Genomic DNA, 20,999 nt, shown 5'->3' on the forward strand with positions numbered 1-20,999 from the left:
TATAGACTCCACCAGCCTCTACCGCAGTGGGATTAAACTCCACAAATCACCGTGGTCTCCGGGACTCCGTCCTGGCTATCTCCTTCTCGAGGCAGTGTATCTGAATGGCCGGGTTATTCACCCTCGGGGACGGCAGAACACGTCGAAACTCTACGGGAGTAGCAGCGCCCCTCCTTATGTAGCTCTGTTCAAGATCTCCCGCATTTGTTTCGTCATTTGCTGTAGAAAATGGCACTTGGGGATGTCATCGTTACCAGTAGACAGTGATCTCAGCACTCATAAAAGCCGATTTGTAGACGGGCTACTTCAGGGCCCGAGTTGGAATGTGGCGTTGTCGAAGTTCGAACGGGAACTGGACGCCTTGGTTGTTTATGGTCGAGATGGCTGGATCCTTGGCAAAGCTTTCCCCGTGACGGGTACTGCTAAACACTGCTGTTCATCGTGTGGTAATAGACCCCATGGCAACGAGAAAGCTTTAATGACCTTCCCCCCTTGAAGTTCTATAGATTGTGTACTATGACGCTAGTGAGGTTAACGAAGATGAATTCATTCATCGTGGGTCAGGTGAATTCATGGTGAGTCAGGGCGGGTCTCCTGGTGGTGGAAGCCAGAAGCGTGAGGTAGCCCGTGTATGAGTATTCATTCCCTGGCGTCCAACACAATCCGACTTCAGGAACAATGCCAGGGGGGCAGCCTGGACACCACACTTCACCACCCCTAGCTCTGGATAGGTTACTGTTACGTTCGTATAATGAACGCGGATCAAGCCGTTCATATTATCATGATTTCGTAGGATTCCTTGGTTTTGTCCCGAAGGATGTTCAAGGTGATCCGGATGGTGGTTTGGGGTGGGTCATCGGAAGGGACGAAACTATATAATGGGCGACATTTTAATATCACAACCACACCTTGCATCGTCGCCGCCTTCGTCTGCATCTACGACAGACGAAAGTACTAGAGCAGTGTACTGGTGGCAGGGGGCCTCAGTGAGACCCGTTGCTCGGGGGCATAATATGTCCGTAGCTTTGGTTTCTGTGAATACGCTACGTATGCTTCCGGAGGGTCGTTGGATCTTCGAGTCCAGAGGGGACTTCACTGAACACGGAACACCCGATCGAGCAGGAAATAAAAACCCAGTGAAAGAAAGATGGCTTAAAAGGATTCCAAGTGATTTTCGTAGAATCCTGCTACGGTAAGCAATGCTCCTTTACGAGAGGAAAGGACTTAAAAAGCTAAGTAAAGCGATGTTCAACTCCTGACGGAGGAGGTACTCACGCTGTGGTCGAAGGGGGCGCTAAACTCCTGGAACTGTGTTCGTCCCGTCAGGCTGGTGACGAAGAGGTTAGCGATGCCTAGGTCTCCCTCGCCACGCCCCAGCAGCCCCACCATACCATTCCAGGAGCCGTTGGCCAGACGCTCACCCCACACCTCCCCTGAGAGGGAGAAGAAATCGATCAGTTTTTAGAAGCGGTAATTTATTCCTTTTTATTCATATAAAAATGAGTAAACCTGTGGCGGAGTGTAAGGGGTGATGTGGTGTGACTGAGGCTTGCACGATAGACCAGGAACAGTTCGTATAGACACATATATCGCTTTATATTTTTCATTAATTATTCAACGATCGGATATTTTCCAAAAACATGGTACTTCTAGTAATAGGGTTGAGGGTTATTATAGAATTATTCCTCATATTATATACATTACGGAGACGCAAATATTATCACAGCTTGTATTATAATACTTATCAAATATCTTTTTGTTTCACTTGTACAGAAACATTACGATTCATAATATTTCTGTCCTAGTATGTGTGTGTCATAGTATCGACACTTGAACATTTCTGAGAATTATCATAATTACATCATTATGGAAAAAAATAAAGTTCAATTACGTACTCATCCGATACTGTAACTTATCTTTGATAGAAATACATTCTAGAAAAAAAATCAGACCACTAATGTCTGATTTCCCATGTCAAATCCTTTCATCTATTACTATTTGAATGACGTAACTCATGCGCTAAAAAATAATCCAGTTCTTAATCATACACCTTTGTATGTAAAGTAACTCTTAGATAAAGTACACGACATCACAGTAGGTAATCAAATTAGTACTTCCTATTAAGTGAGACATGTATTTTAGCGCCTCAGTCACAACTACTAACACTCTTACACCAGAGTCTTGTGAACTTAAAATATTTATGGACGTTTGTATGTTTTCGTCTACCATAATGGTTCACAAGATTCCATAACAGCTAAAAATGACGAGGCTTCTCTATTACTGTATTGTACTTGTGACCTGTGCTGTATTTGTGACCCTCTGTGTTGTATTTGTGAGCCTCTGTTGTATTTTTGACCATCATGTATTTTGTGAACCTGTTGTATTTGTGACCCTCTGTGTTGTATTTGTGACCTGTATAACACTGAAGTTGACATATTGCATGGGAAGCTGCAATTAGAAGTAATGATTGTATTCTGAACATTGAAAATATGCCAAGTCTATGAACAGTAAACTATTTTGTACGCCAAACTATCATTAGGCAGTTAGGTTTTACTCCATTTCCTAAACTTCACAATAATTGATATACTTTGAGTAGTTAATGTTCTTCTCCGCTTCAGTTCGGATGGCATGATACTTTAATTCCAAACCTCAAATGATAACGTTTGATAATTTACCATAACGTCATATGAACTGGATACCATTTATGTGTTAATCTACTCTAACATTCGGGTGTATGGCGTGTCCCTTCATAACACATCTTTACTCCATCGTATTAAGTTATATTGTATCGACAAACATGGATTATATAACTTGTTCTTCCCTCAGTTCCCAGAATGAGCCAATCTGGATAAAAGTTAGGCTCCTCCGCCATTCGTGTTACGGTCTGCACCTCACCTGTACACAGCAAGCCACACGGTACTCAGGTCGCTACAAGCCATGAGTCTGGGGGCACGACGTACCCTTAGGCGTCTCCACGAAGTTGATGGTGAAGTTGAAGACGTCGGCCAGGGCCCTGACCACCTCCACGTCCCGGCCGTAGCGACGAAGGAGTCCTCCGTCCGCACGATGCTCGTACATAATCGCCGGAGCGAACTCGAACGTCACCACCTGGAAGCCAGGAGCGTTCACGCACCAATATTGAAAATAATAATAATAAACGCACATATTAACGTTAACTAATGTATTATAGATACGTGGATATGTTAGAAATATTTAGGAATAAATTGTTGGCTGAGCGCTGCAGGGATTTATGGATGGTAAAGTGTGAGGAGTGAAATTGACTTACGTTGAGAATGGCGCCTCCGAGGTCGCTGATCTTGTCGGGGAAAATGTGTGGCGGTCTGGTGAAGCTGGTGCGGCGCCAGGTGGTGACGGGTCGCACCAGCTGGCCAGAGTACAGCTGGTTTATGTACACCTGCCACACCCCTACAGCCCCGGACTGCTGGAGAAAAGACAGATTCAGTGATTCGCCTGAGACACACAAATGTGTATACATACAAACACATCCTATGTGGCAAGAGCTACAATGGGTCCACAATTCTTCACCCCGCCCACATACCTTCATTATGCCCACGCCCACAGGTCTCGGCCACGCCCAGGTGCTTATAACAAGGCGTGGCTGAGGTCCATCTTACCTTCACAAGACCAACGATGTGTTGAGTCTTTTTGCCCTTCTTGGTCATCATCAGAGCTTCCAGCTGTTCCTTGCTGACCCCAGCCACCACGTACCTGCCGGAGGAGGGAGCCCTAGTGTGTTGTAACCTTTAAGGTACAAAAATAAAGATGGGAAGAAATCTTAGATTAGCAAAACTTGGACAGATTGCGCCAGGACACATGTAAACTGAGCTAGGCTCTTATACGACGACACGGATCATACGGGGTAACTTCAGAAGTAGGATATTTGCTCTCATGGGAACCAACGCCTTCAGAAAGGTGATTATTTTTATTCTCCTGCACTCATTCCATATAGACAAACACGCACCACCACACTACCTGATCTTTGGTCATTCTCGTAGGACTTGGCAGGCCTCCTGAGCGCTGTTCCACAGCGCTCAGGAGGCCTGCCACTCCCCCTAGGTGAGGCCACAGATCAGAAAGTGTAGTGGTGATGTGTTTATGGTATAAGTGCATGACTGGGCAAGTTGCCATGACGTACAAGTGTCGCCTCGCTAGAGTAGGACCACTACGAGTGCATGACGGTCAACCAAAGGTCATATGCATGACAGACCTGCCGTAGTAGTCCCAGGAGGGGTCGTGCTGGCTGGCCAAGGTTAGGAGGGGCGAGGGGTCGCGCAGGAGGAAGATGTAAGCCGAGCAGAGGCGTCCGCCCCACAACACCACTCCAGCCAGGTCCTGGGGCGTCCGTACCACCAATACCTGACGGGAAGAGAGAAGAGTAAGTGATGAATTGATCACAATGAACTTTATCACATGATATGAGTAGAAACAATGGAATTCCCATTTTCAGTAAACTGTTTGCATGGTGGTACCAGGTGTGTGTGTGTGTGTGGCTATGGTACTGTGTGGTGCATGAGAGGTTGGTCCCCAGGTGCTGACCTGCCTGACGTTAGGGAGGTGGCGCAGGTGGTGCATGACGGGAGACCTGTAGTAGCCTTGGTCAAGAGCCAGCAGCAGGTGGCACTCCTGTAGCTCCTGCCTAACCAACCTGCTCACCAGCTGACCCAGCCACTCCCCTTCCTCCTCCTCCTCCTCCAGCAGGAAATCTTCACCCCCAGACCCGTTGACTGCTGATGTCAGCAGACGGGGCATACGACCTCCTGATACTGCAGCTGCCGCTACAGCTGACTGGGGCGTCAGCGGAGGAATCCGTGAGTAAGGAGAGAGTCTCTCCATATTTCGTCGTGTGTTATGATAAATGGTCTTCCTTTTAATGGTGGCTGGACTGAGCGCGATAGCGGGGAAGGGTTCAAAGCCCCTTTGCAGTGAAGTGATCCTCCAGCCAGAGTCTTCCCCTGGTGAGGCTATAAGCTCAGAAGATGTCGTGGAGTGACGGTTTTCGTCGTGGTGGTGTGTTGTGGTCGGAAGGGAGGGGAGTCCTGGGGAGGAGTGGTGGCCCTTGAAGGCGCGGGTGTTGGAGTGGGAGGCGCCATCGGCAACAGGTGTCTTCAGCCACAGCAAGACTAAGACGAGAACCACACTAGACACTGTATCGTCGATCATCGTGTCTTATATATCCTCCAGCACAGTGAGGCTAGATTAGTGAGGCCGTGTGTGAGTGGGCGGGTGGCAAGAGTTCTCGTGCTGAAACTGAGATAAGAATTATCAGCAAAAAAAAAAAGTCACAATCTTGAGCGCATTATACGACCAGAGTTGATGCGCAGCGGGAGACAACGTCTCAAGTGAGTTCAAGTTTGGAAGATGTTAATCGTACGTTCTATTGGGTTGGATTATGAGTGTCGCCCGGGTGAGGGTCAGGGCCAGAGAGGGTTAGTGGTGTATGTGATGGCCAGGATCAAGGAAGCAGCTGACACCATGTGAGGACCAGGATCCGGGTGTCAGCAGGTGTGTGTGCACCATTATATACACAGTGTGGGCGGAGTCAGGCACAAACCGCCCTCCGTGATGACCAATGAGGCTTGTCTGTTGGTTCAGTAGGCGTGGCCATAACTGGGAAATAACACTAGTTAATGTACCTGTTATTCATCTCTGTCTTCCTGATTCATCTCTACTCATTTCCTGTCCACTGAGACTCATGGATTCACTCTTACACCAAGACTATAACAAACACTTGACCACTTACTGATACACTTCAATTTCCCCACAAGTGAAGGTGTTTACACTTAAATCTACACCTGGAGACCAGAGGAACTACACACACACACACACGTGCCAGTGGACACATGAGGGAAACAAGCTACTGCTGTGTGGATGGCTGGTAAATCTGATGATCACTTCACTGCTGAGTTCCAATCTGTCTGTGGTCACACGTGAGGTATGATGGTGGTGTGTGTATTGGTGGCCCAATAGGTTTGTCTCTACACGTATGAACGCATCTTGTTTCGCCCAGTATCCATAGATATACACCTTCTCTTTGTGTGTGTGTGTGTGTCTATGTGTGTGTATGTGTGTGTCTATATATATATATATATATATATATATATATATATATATATATATATACGAATAAAGTGCATATGAACGCGCACCTTCATAGAACATACAAACCTTCAACAGCCAGGATCGAACCTGGGACCCCTGTGCAAGAGGCAGGCATGTAACCGCTAGGCTATGGGACTGTGCCTGCCTCTTGCACAGGGGTCCCAGGTTCGATCCTGGCTGTTGGAGGTTTGTATGTGATATATATATATATATATATATATATATATATATATATATATATATATACACACACACACACACGCACACACAGAAAGGGATGGTTGGAGAGAGCTGACAGCAGGAGAATTAGTAATGTGGAAGGGTTTTCATTTCCCCTCTGTGGTGTAATATCTTATCGGACTATCATTTGAGTTCTAGGAGATAATTAAAAAGATTAGGAGGTGTTGAGCGCCCCTCGATAGGCGAGGGAAGAGGGAGAGAGAATGATCTTGCTTCCTCATTGCTCTACTCTCTCCAGCAGCCGCTGTTGTGTGAGGGACAGAGAGGAAGATCTGGCGGGGGAGGGAATAGCTAAGTTTGGGAATAAGAAATCCTGCGTGCATGCGCGGAGACTTAGTCTATTAAGATTATAGACACTTATAGATTGAGGATTTTATAATCGTCTTGAAATGTTCCTTCCAGCTTAGTTTATCTTCCAGTGTGACACTGGGGGATTTGGTGGTCTAGATAGCCTTGGAGGGACCGGGACCTGGTGAGACAGTAGGGGGCGGAATGTACTTGGAAGCTAGAGTGTCGGGCATGACTACGGGGTTGGGTTGGTCGGCGGTGACCTGGTTTGGCGATGGTACGGGTCTTGGAGGCTGTTCACTGTGTTTTGGAGGAGAGTTGTTCATGCCAGTGGCGTTCTCTGTAGAATCTCATGCCTCAGGCAATGGGCTATTGAAGGACTCCTTACCTCGAGGCCGTGTATCTCTCAGAAGACTTTGAATTCTTGTGGTGGAAGGTTGGCTTGATGAATTCAGGATGAGGGAGGAGTATCTTGGAGATGGGAGGGAAGGGAGGGAGGGAAGGGAGGGAGGAGCAGAGTGATCGCCGCCAATGGAGAGAGAGAGAGAGAGAGAGAGAGAGAGAGAGAGAGAGAGAGAGAGAGAGAGAGAGAGAGAGAGAGAGAGAGGAGGTACTAGGCTTGCTTGCTCCTAAGCATACCACAGGCGGAGGGACCTAATGGAATGTTGCTTTGATAGATGGCTCGACCCACCTACAAGGCGTCCATGTCAGAGCTGACGTAATCATTTCGTTTAGTGAAGTGCGTCTTCCACGCACTTCAGTCCGGAGAAACGGAACGATTCACAGTCCAATGTGACGTGTTGTTGTCTCACTAGCCGTCATGTATGTGTTGATGTTCAGCTCCAGGTGGTGGGTCGTGATTGACACATCATCAAAACAAGTGTACTGTGACTGTAGGTCCGTCCCAGTTGTACCTGTAGGTCCGTCCCAGTTGTACCTGTAGGTCCGTTCCAGTTGTGACTGTAGGTCCGTTCCAGTTGTACCTGTAGGTCCGTTCCGGGTACCTGGGGTAACCTCAGGTGTTGATGAAATGGTTTACTATTGTATGTATGTAGAGGGAGCGGAGGGGGTAATACAGCAGTAAGGTACAGGTGCTTCCCCGCTGTACTCTGCCAACCCACTGTAACTCTATACCTTGAGGGAAACAAGCAGTCGGGCGAGACGAGAGTTGGTTCTCACGAGAGGAAGAGCCTAACGACCCTACTATGCCATTAAGCGCATAAATGATGAAATAATTCGTAGTCCCACATATGAACATGTCTTAGAAACTCAGCAAATTCTGTGTGATGGTAGCGACACTTAACTACCTCCATTGACCTGCGTGCAGTAATGACCTTCATCCCTATTCCTGGAAGACGTGACATTAACAAGCACCGGTAGTTCAACCATTTTATTAAAGACTTTTGATATCTGACTGCACAGGCGCTTGGGAGTTCAAAACCATAATGGAGAAAATTGCAAATTGTTGACCGGGTCAACAATATATAAGAATAGACATGGTACATATGTACAAGGTTAAGAGATGGGGCAATATCAATGTAAAACTCTCTCCCCGTAACTCACATACACACACACCCACACACACACACACTGTGCACACAGCAGACATATATCTAAAAGAAGCTGTATGATAGCAGAGAATGTTCAAGAGATGGGGCCCCACGAGTGTACAATTCCTTCCCCATACAGTACAAATGGGTAATTACACACACACACACACACACGACTCATGACCTATATAGATCAGTGATAATTACATCATTGATCCAACTGACTTTCAATAGTAAGGGGGGGGGGGGGGGACTCGACTCCCGTTTAACTCAACAGCAAACTTAAAAAAAAAGAAAAAAGAAAAAAACTTCTAAAGGTCAGCTATCATTACATTTTTCCCCGCCGAACTTTTCAGGCAACTCCGAACGCCAACTTCACTAGAACTAAAATCAAAAGTTGTAAAAAAAAAATCTGAAATCTTTTTTTTTAGGGGGGGAGGAAGGGGGTGTGTGTGCATGTGTGCAATGGTGATAATAGTGTGTGTGTATATATATATATATATATATATATATATATATATATATATATATATATATATATATATATATATGTATGTATGTATGTATGTATGTATGTATATATATATAAAGAGAGAGAGAGAGAGAGTAGATTGGATGGATGAAGATTATAACATAGTCTGGGAACAATTTGGTAAACAATGCCTCATCCATGTCCTTAAATTACATCATTATCATCATGCAGCAGTACAGTGTCAAGTCCCCCTTCACAATACACAGGTTCCTGTGACATATTCACTCCACAAGATGATAATTGTATCGAGGCCTTTTTTTTTTTCTTCCACTGTGACCCATCATTATCATAACTTTGATTTGACTCAGGTTGAATTTCATCAACCCACGTATCAGACCAGATTGGACGAGGTTCCCCCTTTGTTAGTTGATGCAATCATGACCACCTTTTCACCTACCCTCACGACCTCGGCGTCATCAGCAAACATAATCAGTTTGGAGGCTAATTCTTCTGGCCTTTTATGAACACAGAGCAATGGTTCCAGGACATTGTAGCGCGCCGCTGGCTCCCTTCCATTAAGCTGAGCTTCTGTCCATTGTTGTAGGAGCGTCATCTTTATAGTAGCCTGGTGTGTGTGTGTGTGTGTTGAAGGCAAACAAAAGAAAACAATGTCGTATTCCGTGATTGCGCACCAACCACCTCCCCTCACACTAACTGGTCATTACATAACAACTAACGTACTAATCCTGTAACCTTTTCTATGGTAGTAACGTGTGTGATAATGCAAGACCAATTGACAGTCTTGTGTTACGTTATGGCTACGTCTTCTGTGAAAGCGTTACATAACGTTACATATATATATATATATATATATATATATATATATATATATATATATATACATGACTGTGACTAGACTACCCCAATGGTAACACTGTGTTACATGACTGTCACCAGACTACCCCAATGGTAACACTGTTACATGACCGTGACCAGACTACCCCAATGGTAACACTGTTACATAACTGTGACCAGACTACCCCAATGTTACCCTGGCATTACAATCACCAGACGTGATCATACAAACATGAATTACCCTTCCCTCAAGCATGATAGTGAACCAGTGTCCTCAAGTTATGCTACGAGGATGTTACCCAAGCGCCACCTGGAACCACCTCCACCCACCATAGGTAGACCAGCGTGACAGATTAATTACTTAACTAACAACTTCTCTCTGTACGAACCGAAATGAAAAATAAAGTTCTTAATGACATTTCATGTGGGTCCTCCTCACGTTGTCATCCCTCACATTATTCCCAAAGGTCAGGTGGACATTTGTACGAGATATGTTGGCAAAGGTTTTCTTTTTTAATTTTTTTACATCAGAGAATAAAAATCACAAAAGCTTTATATATATATATATATATATATATATATATATATATATATATATATATATATATATATATATATATATATATATATATTTTTTTTTTTTTTTTTTTTTTTTTTATACTTTGTCGCTGTCTCCCGCGTTTGCGAGGTAGCGCAAGGAAACAGACGAAAGAAATGGCCCCCCCCCATACACATGTACATACACACGTCCACACACGCAAATATACATACCTACACAGCTTTCCATGGTTTACCCCAGACGCTTCACATGCCTTGCTTCAATCCACTGACAGCACGTCAACCCCTGTATACCACATGACTCCAATTCACTCTATTTCTTGCCCTCCTTTCACCCTCCTTCATGTTCAGGCCCCGATCACACAAAATCTTTTTCACTCCATCTTTCCACCTCCAATTTGGTCTCCCTCTTCTCCTCGTTCCCTCCACCTCCGACACATATATCCTCTTGGTCAATCTCTCCTCACTCATGCGCACATCTCTATCCATAGCCCACGCCTCGCAACCATACAACATTGTTGGAACCACTATTCCTTCAAACATACCCATTTTTGCTTTCCGAGATAATGTTCTCGACTTCCACACATTTTTCAAGGCTCCCAAAATTTTCGCCCCCTCCCCCACCCTATGATCCACTTCCGCTTCCATGGTTCCATCCGCTGACAGATCCACTCCCAGATATCTAAAACACTTCACTTCCTCCAGTTTTTCTCCATTCAAACTCACCTCCCAATTGACTTGACCCTCACCCCTACTGTACCTAATAACCTTGCTCTTATTCACATTTACTCTTAACTTTCTTCTTCCACACACTTTACCAAACTCAGTCACCAGCTTCTGCAGTTTCTCACATGAATCAGCCACCAGCGCTGTATCATCAGCGAACAACAACTGACTCACTTCCCAAGCTCTCTCATCCCCAACAGACTTCATACTTGCCCCTCTTTCCAGGACTCTTGCATTTACCTCCCTAACAACCCCATCCATAAACAAATTAAACAACCATGGAGACATCACACACCCCTGCCGCAAACCTACATTCACTGAGAACCAATCACTTTCCTCTCTTCCTACACGTACACATGCCTTACATCCTCGATAAAAACTTTTCACTGCTTCTAACAACTTTCCTCCCACACCATATATTCTTAATACCTTCCACAGAGCATCTCTATCAACTCTATCATATGCCTTCTCCAGATCCATAAATGCTACATACAAATCCATTTGCTTTTCTAAGTATTTCTCACATACATTCTTCAAAGCAAACACCTGATCCACACATCCTCTACCACTTCTGAAACCGCACTGCTCTTCCCCAATCTGATGCTCTGTACATGCCTTCACCCTCTCAATCAATACCCTCCCATATAATAAATATATATATATATATATATTTATTATTTTATTATACTTTGTCGCTGTCTCCCGCGTTAGCGAGGTAGCGCAAGGAAACAGACGAAAGAATGGCCCAACACACCCACATACACATGTATATACATACACGTTCACACACGCACATATACATACCTATACATCTCAACGTATACATACATATCCACACACACACACACACACACATATATATATATATATATATATATATATATATATATATATATATATATATATATATATATATATACATGTATATACATGTATATATATATATATATATATATATATATATATATATATATATATATATATATATACATGTATATACATGTATATACATACACGTCCACACACGCACATATACATACCTATACATCTCAACGTATACATACATATTCACACACACACACACATATATATATATATATATATATATATATATATATATATATATATATATATATATAATGTACATAATTCATAGCCTGCCTTTATTCATTCCCATCGCCACCCTGCCACACATGAAATGACAACCCCCTCCTCCCGCATGTGCGCGAGGTAGCGCTAGGAAAAGACAACAAAGGGCACATTTTTTCACACTCAGTCTCTAGCTGTCATGTATAATATCCCGAAACCACAGCTCCGTTTCCACATCCAGGCCCCACAAAACTTTCTATGGTTTACCCCAGACGCTTCACATGCCCCGGTTCAATCCAGTGACAGCACGTCGACCCCGGTATACCACAGCGTTCCAAGTCACTCTATTCCTTGCATGCCTTTCACCCTCCTGCATGTTCAGGCCCCGATCACTCTAAATCTTTTTCACTCCATCTTTCCACCTCCAATTTCGTCTCCACTTCTCGATCCCTCCACCTCTGACACATATATCCTCTCGGTCAATCTTTCCTCACTCATTCTCTCCATGTGACCAAACCATTTCAAAACACCCTCTTCTGCTCTCTCAACCATACTCTTTTTATTACATTTCTCTTACCCTTTCATTACTTACCCGATCAAACCACCTCACACACATATTGTCCTCAAACATCTCATTTCCAGCACATCCACATACATTCTTCAAAGCAAACACCTGATCCACACACCCTCTACCACTTCTGAAACCACACTGCTCTTCCCCAGTCTGATGCTTTGTACATGCCTTCACCCTCTCAATCAATACCCTCCCATATAATTTTCCAGGAATACTCAACAAACTTATACCTCTGTAATTTGAGCACTCACCTTTATCCCCTTTGCGTTTGTGCAATGGCTCTATGCAAGCATTCCGCCAATCCTCAGGCACCTTGGGGTACAGGAACCTCCACAGAGAGGTAAATAAATGAATTAATGTTTAGGTTGGTGAGGGAAGTAAATGCGGGGGTCTTGGAGCCTCAACAGTTTGCTCTGAGATGGGGGCGTCAGCTGATGTTTGTTGACACAGTACTGGATGTAACCAAAATGAGATCGTAGTATGTTTGAGGAAAGAAACCTGGATGTTCTGTCTCCGAGTGGAACAAAGCTCAACGGTAAAGAGGATGAATAATTTGGAAATGTCTAAAGAGTAAAGTCAAGAGTTGGTGTAAGGACAAGAGCTAAGGAGGTAGCAGCACTACTCCTGAAGCAGGAGCTGTGGGAGTGTGTGTGTGTGTGTGTGTACGTGAGGAAGGTAGTGTTACTTATGTGGGTAAAAAGTGGATGGCGAGAAATGGATGATCATTAAATATCATACACCCAGCTATGAGAAGAAAGATCATTAGGTAAGAGTTTTGTTAGCAGCCGAGTGAATGAATCAGCTATTTTGATGTAATAGACCTAGTATTAATGATGGGTGATTTGAATGCAGAGTAATGTGGCAGTTGAGGGTATAATTGGAGCGGATGGAGTATTCAGTATTATGAATGAAAATGGTTAGCAGCTTTAGAGCTCTGTGCTGAAAAGGACTGGCAACTGTGAATACCTGGTTTAAAAAGAGGGACATGCACAAATACACGCATGCTAGCACAAAAGTTGGTCAGTGGTCATTTCTGGATTACATATTAATTAAAAGGCATGCAAAAGAGAGACGTCTGGATGCACATGTGCTGAAAGCGGCAGCTGGTGTGATGTCTTATCACTGCTTTGTGAAGGTTAGGGTGAAGATCCGTAGAGGTTTTCGAAAGAGAGGAAACTATCAGTGAGAGTAGAGTGGTGAAAGTAGGTGAGCTCGGAAAAGAGATGTGTGTGTAAAGAAATACCAGTGACTGAGTGTAGAATGGCAAAAGGTGAGAGTAAATAAAGCAAGGGAGTGGGTGAGGAATGGAACGTATTTAAGGAAGCAGAGCTGGCATGTGTAAGAAATGCACGTGGAATGTGAAAGGTGGGAGGTAGGCAGATTCCAAAGGTTAGCAAGTAGTGCGAAGAAGTTGCTGGTGAGAGAGAGAAGGGAGGCATTTGGGTAGTACTTACAGTTAAGGTGTGCAAATGATTGGGGGAAGTATAAGAAAATGCAGCTGGAGGCCAACAAGGTGCAGAGGTTGAAAAAGAGGGCAAATAAAACTTGGGGTGAGAGAGTACCAATAAGCTTTAGAGATAAGTTGTTTTGGAAAGAGGTTAGCAATGTGAAAAACAAAAAACGAAAACAAACAGGAACATAGGTGAAGGAGTTAAAAGGAGTAGCGATAAAGGGAGTATTTTGAAAGACTGTTAAATGCACTTGATGATAGGATGGCAGACGTAGGGTGTTTGGTTAAGGTGGTGCGCGAAGTGAAAGCGTCATGGAGAGTGGTTTAATGAGAATAGAGTAAAAGCCTTATGTACAATGAAATGTGGCAAGGCAGCTGGAGTGGATGGTATTGCATTTGAAGTCAAGGAAGTGGGTGACTGTGTTGTTGATTGGTTGGTAAGGATTTTCAGTGTATGTATGGATCATGGTGAGGTGCTTGAGGATTGGCAGAATGTATGTAAAGTGCCACTGTATAAAGACAAGGGGAACAAAGGTGGGTGTTTTAACAACAGAGATATCATTTGTTCAGTATTTCTGGCAAGTTACATGGGAGGGTATTGATTGAGAGTGATGGCATGCTCTGTAGAATTAATCAGAATGGAAAGAGCAATATAGTTTCACAAGTGGTAGATATGTGGCTCAGGTGTTTGTTATAATGAGAGAACTACTCAGAAAACAGATTAATTTGTTGGTGGCATTTATGTATATAGAGAAGGAACATGATGGGATTGATGGAAATACCTAATGGAAGGTCTTAAGTTATATGGTGTGGGACAACATTAGCTAGAATTAGGGAGAACTCTGTTTGAGTGGGGTAGTAAGGTAAGTAAATACAAGTCTTGGATAGAGAGGCAAGTATGCAGTCTGTGAGGAATTAGAGGGCCTGGGTAGCTAGTTGTTGTTTGCTGATGATACAGGATTGGTAGATTCAAGCAAGAAACTGTAGAAGCTGGCGACTAAATTCGGAAGAAAGTGTGAAAGTTGAGAGCATATGTGAACAAAAGCAAGGGTATTAGGTCTAGCAGGATTGAGGGACTGGTTAGTAGCAATGTGAGTTTGAATGTATTAAAATGAGAGGAAGTGAAGTTTTAGATATACAGAAGTCGACATGGCAGCAAATGAAACCACGGAAGCAGAATTGAATCAAGGTCGCGGAGGGGGAAAGGGCCCTGAGAGTGTTGAAGAATGTGTGGAGAGAGAGAATGTTATCTGGGAGGGCAAAAATGTGTATGTTTGAAGGGAACAACAGTCCTACCAATATCATATGGATGCAAGGCATGAGCTATGGATAAGGCTGTGCAGAGGAGGGGGGAAGTGTTGGAAATTAAATGTTGGGGGATAATATGTGCAAGATGGAGTAACTAAAAAAAAGCTAAGAAATGTGTGGTAATAAAAAGTGTGTGGTTGAGAAAGCAGTAGAGGGTGTGCTGAAATCGTTTGAACATATGGAAAGAATAAGTGAGAAAAGGTTTACAGAGTACATGTGGGAACAAGAAGAACACTCCAACTGTCACCCCTCTCATACACACAAACATCGATCAACCTCTCCTTTAAAACCAACAGTTTGCACCAAAACTTTCAACTTTTATTTACCCCCTACATCTTGTTTCTGTGTAGGGACATAAAATACAAATGATATGACCACTTTATTACAAAAAGGTTGCATTATCACATTTTGTTTTATGTAAACACATGAAGTCCAGAACAATTTGAAAATCTAAATCTGCAAGACAAGATGAATCTCATATAAAACAGTTCATGAGTTTCCATCTAAGGAAATGAGATACCTCAAGTGATGCCATAAATATTATATCCACACACCTCATACAAATTATAACACCATATGTTTAGTGAACTGTGGTAGATTAATAAGAGATAAATGCAAAATATATATATATATATATATATATATATATATATATATATATATATATATATATATATATATATATACATATAGTTTTCCTCAATTTTATCTGAGGTAGACAAGTACCTTCTGATCGAGCTAGCCTAAGCAAGAGCATATTGTCCTGACACTAAGTCATGGTGTTAGAGTAACACATAGAGCATGATGCCTAATTTGTAATATATTTCACGTTTTCTTCCTTAGCAAGCTACCTCTGCCAGAACAGTATTAATTGTGCTATCATCAGTAATCTGTACAGGGCGACTGAAAAACCAAAATTCCGACAATGCTTCTGTTGCAAACAACTCCGACTCACTGGATACAAAAAGATTCTTCTTAGTAATGATATTTCAATTACTATTCAGGTACAAGTCTATCTGGGAGGGCATAGTTCATCAAAATAAAACTCTAAAACTATTTTTACCCTTAAAAAATTAAGTAAGATCATAAAAGATCCCTATCTATCAAATACTGATAAAAATGTCCCAGCGATGAATCAATGGAAAAGCCAGTAATGAAGTAACATCCACCAAAATAGGTATAAAAAGTAAGAAAAGTTCTTAAAAAAATAAGAAATTTTGAAGAAATATAGTCTGGTTTATATATATCAATATAAGCCATTCAGTAAAATAAAATCTAGCTATAGCCAGCTTGATAAGCCTGCCTGCAGATTTTATCACTGGGGATAATGTGGACACCATGGATGGACAGACGGACAGCGGACACATGGATGCCAAAGGTATCACTAAGTAGAGTTTACAAGTTATGCTCAATAAAAATACTAATTGTAAAAAAATTAGGAGGGTCGTAAAAGAACAGCATGAAACTTTAATACATCATTTTCCGCGGGTCTGAGAGAAACAGTCACAAGAGTGAAAAGAGTGATATGTTGCTCTGTAGAATTAATGCTGCCTTCAGTTTTCCATTTAAGTATTAAAGAACTAACTCCACTTCCTTTTCTATGCTCTATATCATCAAGAGGGAGTTTATCAGTATACACTCGTTTGATGACCCCTAAATTTAACAAAAGAACATCAAAAGAATGATCTAGAACCATGATGACCATGCCTTCCAATACCAGTTCCTCGACTTGTCTGATGAAGACTGATAAGTAAAGCTCTGAACTCAACTCTTGTAAAATCTTTGAAGACAGTTTTCTGTCATTACAATGTTCAGCTATCTTTTGAATTGTCATTTTGTCAAGTGCTGGAGGCTTGTACCTGACTTGATCCACCGCAGCTGCAAGAAGACGATGGACCATCACATCAGCATAGCGACGAATGGGAGATGTAAAATGGGTGTAGAGAGGAACATTTAATGCATAATGCCTAAAGAGGGATTCATTTTCAAGAAACCCTGAACAAAAGTATCGAGCTAACTGCATGGGCTTACTGCATATAGATGTTATCACTTGAAGTCTTCCAGTCGAGTACTTATCCTTCCCAATATACTTTGCAATTGAATTATTAAGCGCTCCTGCATTTGATATATTTAAGAATACACCTACTGCAGCTAGAGTATGAGCAGCAGCTTCCATAGGATTCTCTAGTGGTGGAGGGTGACGCCTCAACACTGCTATCTCTGGGAAAGAATTGTAAATTTTGTGAGCTGCAGCCATGTTTGCAAGCAACATAAATTCTTCTATTAACCTATTGCTATCATTCTGCTCACAAACATAAAAAGACTGGGGAGCTTTTGTTTCCCAGTCAAGACAAAAAGCAATTTTAACTTGATCTAAACGTAAGGCACCATCCTGGAACCTCTTCTTTCGTAGTTTCACTGCTATTGAATGTAGATCATTTACCACTCTGCTAATATGACGTGAAGTATAAGGTCCAGTAATTTCTGGGATTTCCTCTTTAGACATTACTTTTTCTGGGTTCTCAATCATACTTTGTGCATGCTCATAAGCCAACTTGACACATGAACGGATTACAGTGCGGCCAAACCATTCTCCAATAATTTCCCCATCTGGACGAAGTTCCCATATAACTGAAAAAGCCAGGCGGTCTTCTCCTGGATTTAATGAGCACAGACTTTCACAGAGGACCCGGGGTAACATGGAAATCACCTGAAAAAAAAAAAAAAAAGACATTACATAAAATTCTTTATATATATTTCCTAAGAATTGTCATCTACATAAAACACATCAAGCCCCACATCTTTAATATCAAAATAAAACTTCTTGTAACTCACCAGTTCTACTTTGGAAAAAAAAATGCAATTAAGCACTTTCAATATCTCAGCCTCCTGGTTCTCCTAAATGCTTTTACATATATTCAGACACCTGTACAGTATATCTAATTACAAGTGAATATTTCATCATGGTTAGTGGAGAAACTACCAATTCAGAAAAATAAAAATATTAATTTAGGAAAGTAACACAGAAAATGAAAAAACTCTTTTTGATACTTGACTGCCATTTCCTGCATTAGAGCCAAAAACAAAGAAAGGCCATATTCACTCAGCCATTCTTTACTGGCATGTACGTCTTCAGTGGATAATTAATTAATTCAGCCTACCCCCAGCACACAATTTACTTTTCATTTACAAAATGGTGAGAAAAAAGTGCCTAGTATGGTATGTGGAATTTTTTTTGACCAGATTACCCAATCCTAAGCATATAAAAAATTACTCTTTTATGATATGATTAGGTGCACAAAAATACACAAACCAGCATTTTTACGAAATAAAAGCTGAACATTCCTAACTTATGAAAAAAATATTTACTGGGCTCAGCAATCCTAAGTATGAGTGGAACTGAGCCAACTGTAGGTGCCACAGAATGCCCAGAAAATGCATGCATCCACTCACTTTGACCATATGCAGAATTACTGAGGCCTCCAAGCATCGCGAAAGACACTGTTAGTTTGGACTGCCAGCTATAACCTGCCACAAAAGGCCTAAAAATCCCATGAAATTCAACTCTGAGGATGAAAATTAAGCTTGCAATCCGATGTTTACAGCACCCTGCCATATGATAAAAGAAAAGTGCCCATAGCACAGAATGTATTGACATGTCAATAATGTATGATGGAAGAGGGAAAGTTTTCATAAGTTAATGACCCTCAGTAAAACAATTGAGCCTGTGTTTTTGAAAGATGAACAGCAAGCAGGATGCATACTGTCATTGAGATCAGATGCGCATACCCATGTATCTTATGCATGTCATAGGAGCCACCCATTACTGCCCCCCTTCATCACCTTTTAAGACATGCATAAGACACATTGGTAATATTGTTTCTCTCCCCTCCTTAAGGATAAGTATAGTGAGAGTACAAATAAAACTGACCAAATAAGAAGTAAATACAGAGAAAGGTGTGATAGTGAGCAGTGTATAGGTGAGAGAGATAAGCATGCACTGAAATGATTTGGTCATATGGGGAGAATAAGTGAGAGGGTCAACAAGTCATAAGTGGAGGTGACACAGATAAGTGGGAGACCAAATCAGAGATGGAGGAAAGGAGTGAAAGGTGCTCCAAGTCATCAAAGTCTATTCATACACTGTTTAATTATTTGAAAAGAAGTGAACCATCCCTGTGGGAAAAGTCTCCAGAGAGGATATTCTTCATTCACCTATATAAATACTATGCAAATGTACTTTTTGAGTGAGGTAGACACTAGTAGCACGATTGGACGCAATGTCATCCAGTGGGGACCCCTCAGTTACGAAGTAGCTAACATCAGCAATGTGGACTCCCACTCGGTAGTTCCCTGATGGTAGCGGCAGACAAGACACTGCATCATCAAGATCCCTTGCAGTAGAAGGGTCGATGGTGAAGATGCACTCATCCCTCAGGTCTGTACGAGCTTTAATCTCCTGAAAACAGAGTAAAAGAAGTTACTTTTTGTTTCAAAATCAGAACTCTTCTTAGAAAGAGGTCTAGGGGTAATTATGAAGAAGGTAACTACTCCCAAGGAGATACTGCAGCACCAAACAGCTTCGACTTAAAAGTGATACACAACTATTTTCTTTCTTTCATACCTATTCGCTGTTTCCTACACTTATGCAGTAATGCCAGGAACAGATGAAGAGATGCCTAAATTGCTCACTTGTATTCTCAAGCTGTCATGTGTTAATACTCTGACACCATAGCCCGTTATCCATAGCCAGGCCTCACATACCTTACCATGGTTTCTCCCAGCTGCTTCAGATGCCATGGTTCAGCCCACTGCTCCTGTATACATCACTCCAATTCACTCTTTTCCCTGCATGCCTTTCACCCTCATGCAGACCCTGAGAACTCAAAACCTTTTTCACTCAGATTTTCCAATTTAGCTTCCCCTTCCTCTTGTCCTCTCCTCACTTATTCTCTCTGTATGTCAAAAGTATAAATCATTATGACTTTGTTGCCTTATGTAATTTTCATAACTTGTAACATATAATTTATCTTTACTTGTGACTACTTTTTAATTTCTAACCCTAATTAAAGCCTAAGTAATATATGTTAAAAATTGTAAGTGCTTATCATTCAGCACTATGAGTTCTAGAAACTGCTAAAAAATCCAAATTTCGTTTTTAACTGGCAAATCTAAGTACTTTTATGCCCTACAATCTATCATTACCTTTGGTGTATCAAGTTCAAATAAATTTTTTTTAAAGTTATCCACACCAAAACAATGTCTGTCTGGAGACAACATAAAGTCTCCCATGCACTTTTGTGGAGGTGAGACATAAAAAGAGTATATTCATTAGCACTAACTAAGCCTTTCCTCAAGTATTTCAGTGAACATGAACTCACCTCCAGAGGGATAGACCAAGGTAATGACGGAAGGTCTTGTAACACCGTGTCTGGGAATTCTGCATAATCGATTCCATGTTCCAAAAGCATGGCCTCTGTTTCTGCCTCAACATCTCCTACAGCACCCACATCACGGACCAGTTCACTGGAATAACAGAGCCATAATAAGTATGCTATATGGAGAATAACTGAAGCAAATGTGTTTATGTCAACTAGAAATTCACAAAAAATTTTCCTTCTCAGTTTGAATGTGAACTAAAAATTCAAAATAAATTATTCTCACCTTTATGTGACAAACTGCTTACAAAGTATCATATGAGCACCCATAGCAACAATGTAGTGTTATCATGTCAGTAAGTTTAAAGGTTATGCTAACTGTAAGCTAACT

General features: G+C 42.0%; 2 protein-coding genes across 12 annotated transcripts in view; both read right to left on the reverse strand.

The window, feature by feature from the left end:
* The window catches only part of LOC139751001 (ionotropic receptor 21a-like), a 12,058-nt gene extending 5,982 nt beyond the window's left edge, over positions 1 to 6,076 (reverse strand). Inside the window, exons 1-7 of one of the 3 annotated variants that reach the window (XM_071666052.1) lie at positions 5,393 to 6,076; positions 4,558 to 5,268; positions 4,229 to 4,377; positions 3,636 to 3,729; positions 3,287 to 3,442; positions 2,961 to 3,108; positions 1,276 to 1,433 (exon numbers count right to left, since the gene is read on the reverse strand). In XM_071666052.1, coding sequence (XP_071522153.1) covers positions 1,276 to 1,433; positions 2,961 to 3,108; positions 3,287 to 3,442; positions 3,636 to 3,729; positions 4,229 to 4,377; positions 4,558 to 5,181 — 1,329 coding nt within the window. In that variant the 5' untranslated portion in view covers positions 5,182 to 5,268; positions 5,393 to 6,076. Of the gene's footprint in view, positions 1 to 1,275; positions 1,434 to 2,960; positions 3,109 to 3,286; positions 3,443 to 3,635; positions 3,730 to 4,228; positions 4,378 to 4,557 lie in introns of all 3 variants that reach the window. The other 2 variants (XM_071666053.1, XM_071666051.1) reach the window with 2 other exon arrangements.
* A 9,520-nt stretch (positions 6,077 to 15,596) lies between these two features.
* LOC139750999 (uncharacterized) overlaps positions 15,597 to 20,999 on the reverse strand; it is a 221,989-nt gene continuing 216,586 nt past the window's right edge. For all 9 annotated transcript variants that reach the window (XM_071666041.1, XM_071666042.1, XM_071666047.1 and 6 more), the window contains 3 exons: positions 20,612 to 20,756; positions 19,471 to 19,689; positions 15,597 to 17,940 (listed from right to left, as the gene is read on the reverse strand). In XM_071666041.1, coding sequence (XP_071522142.1) covers positions 16,666 to 17,940; positions 19,471 to 19,689; positions 20,612 to 20,756 — 1,639 coding nt within the window. In that variant the 3' untranslated portion in view covers positions 15,597 to 16,665. The remainder of the gene's footprint in view (positions 17,941 to 19,470; positions 19,690 to 20,611; positions 20,757 to 20,999) is intronic.

The sequence above is a fragment of the Panulirus ornatus genome, chromosome 10 (genome assembly GCF_036320965.1).
Source record: "Panulirus ornatus isolate Po-2019 chromosome 10, ASM3632096v1, whole genome shotgun sequence".
Taxonomy (NCBI): domain Eukaryota; kingdom Metazoa; phylum Arthropoda; class Malacostraca; order Decapoda; family Palinuridae; genus Panulirus; species Panulirus ornatus.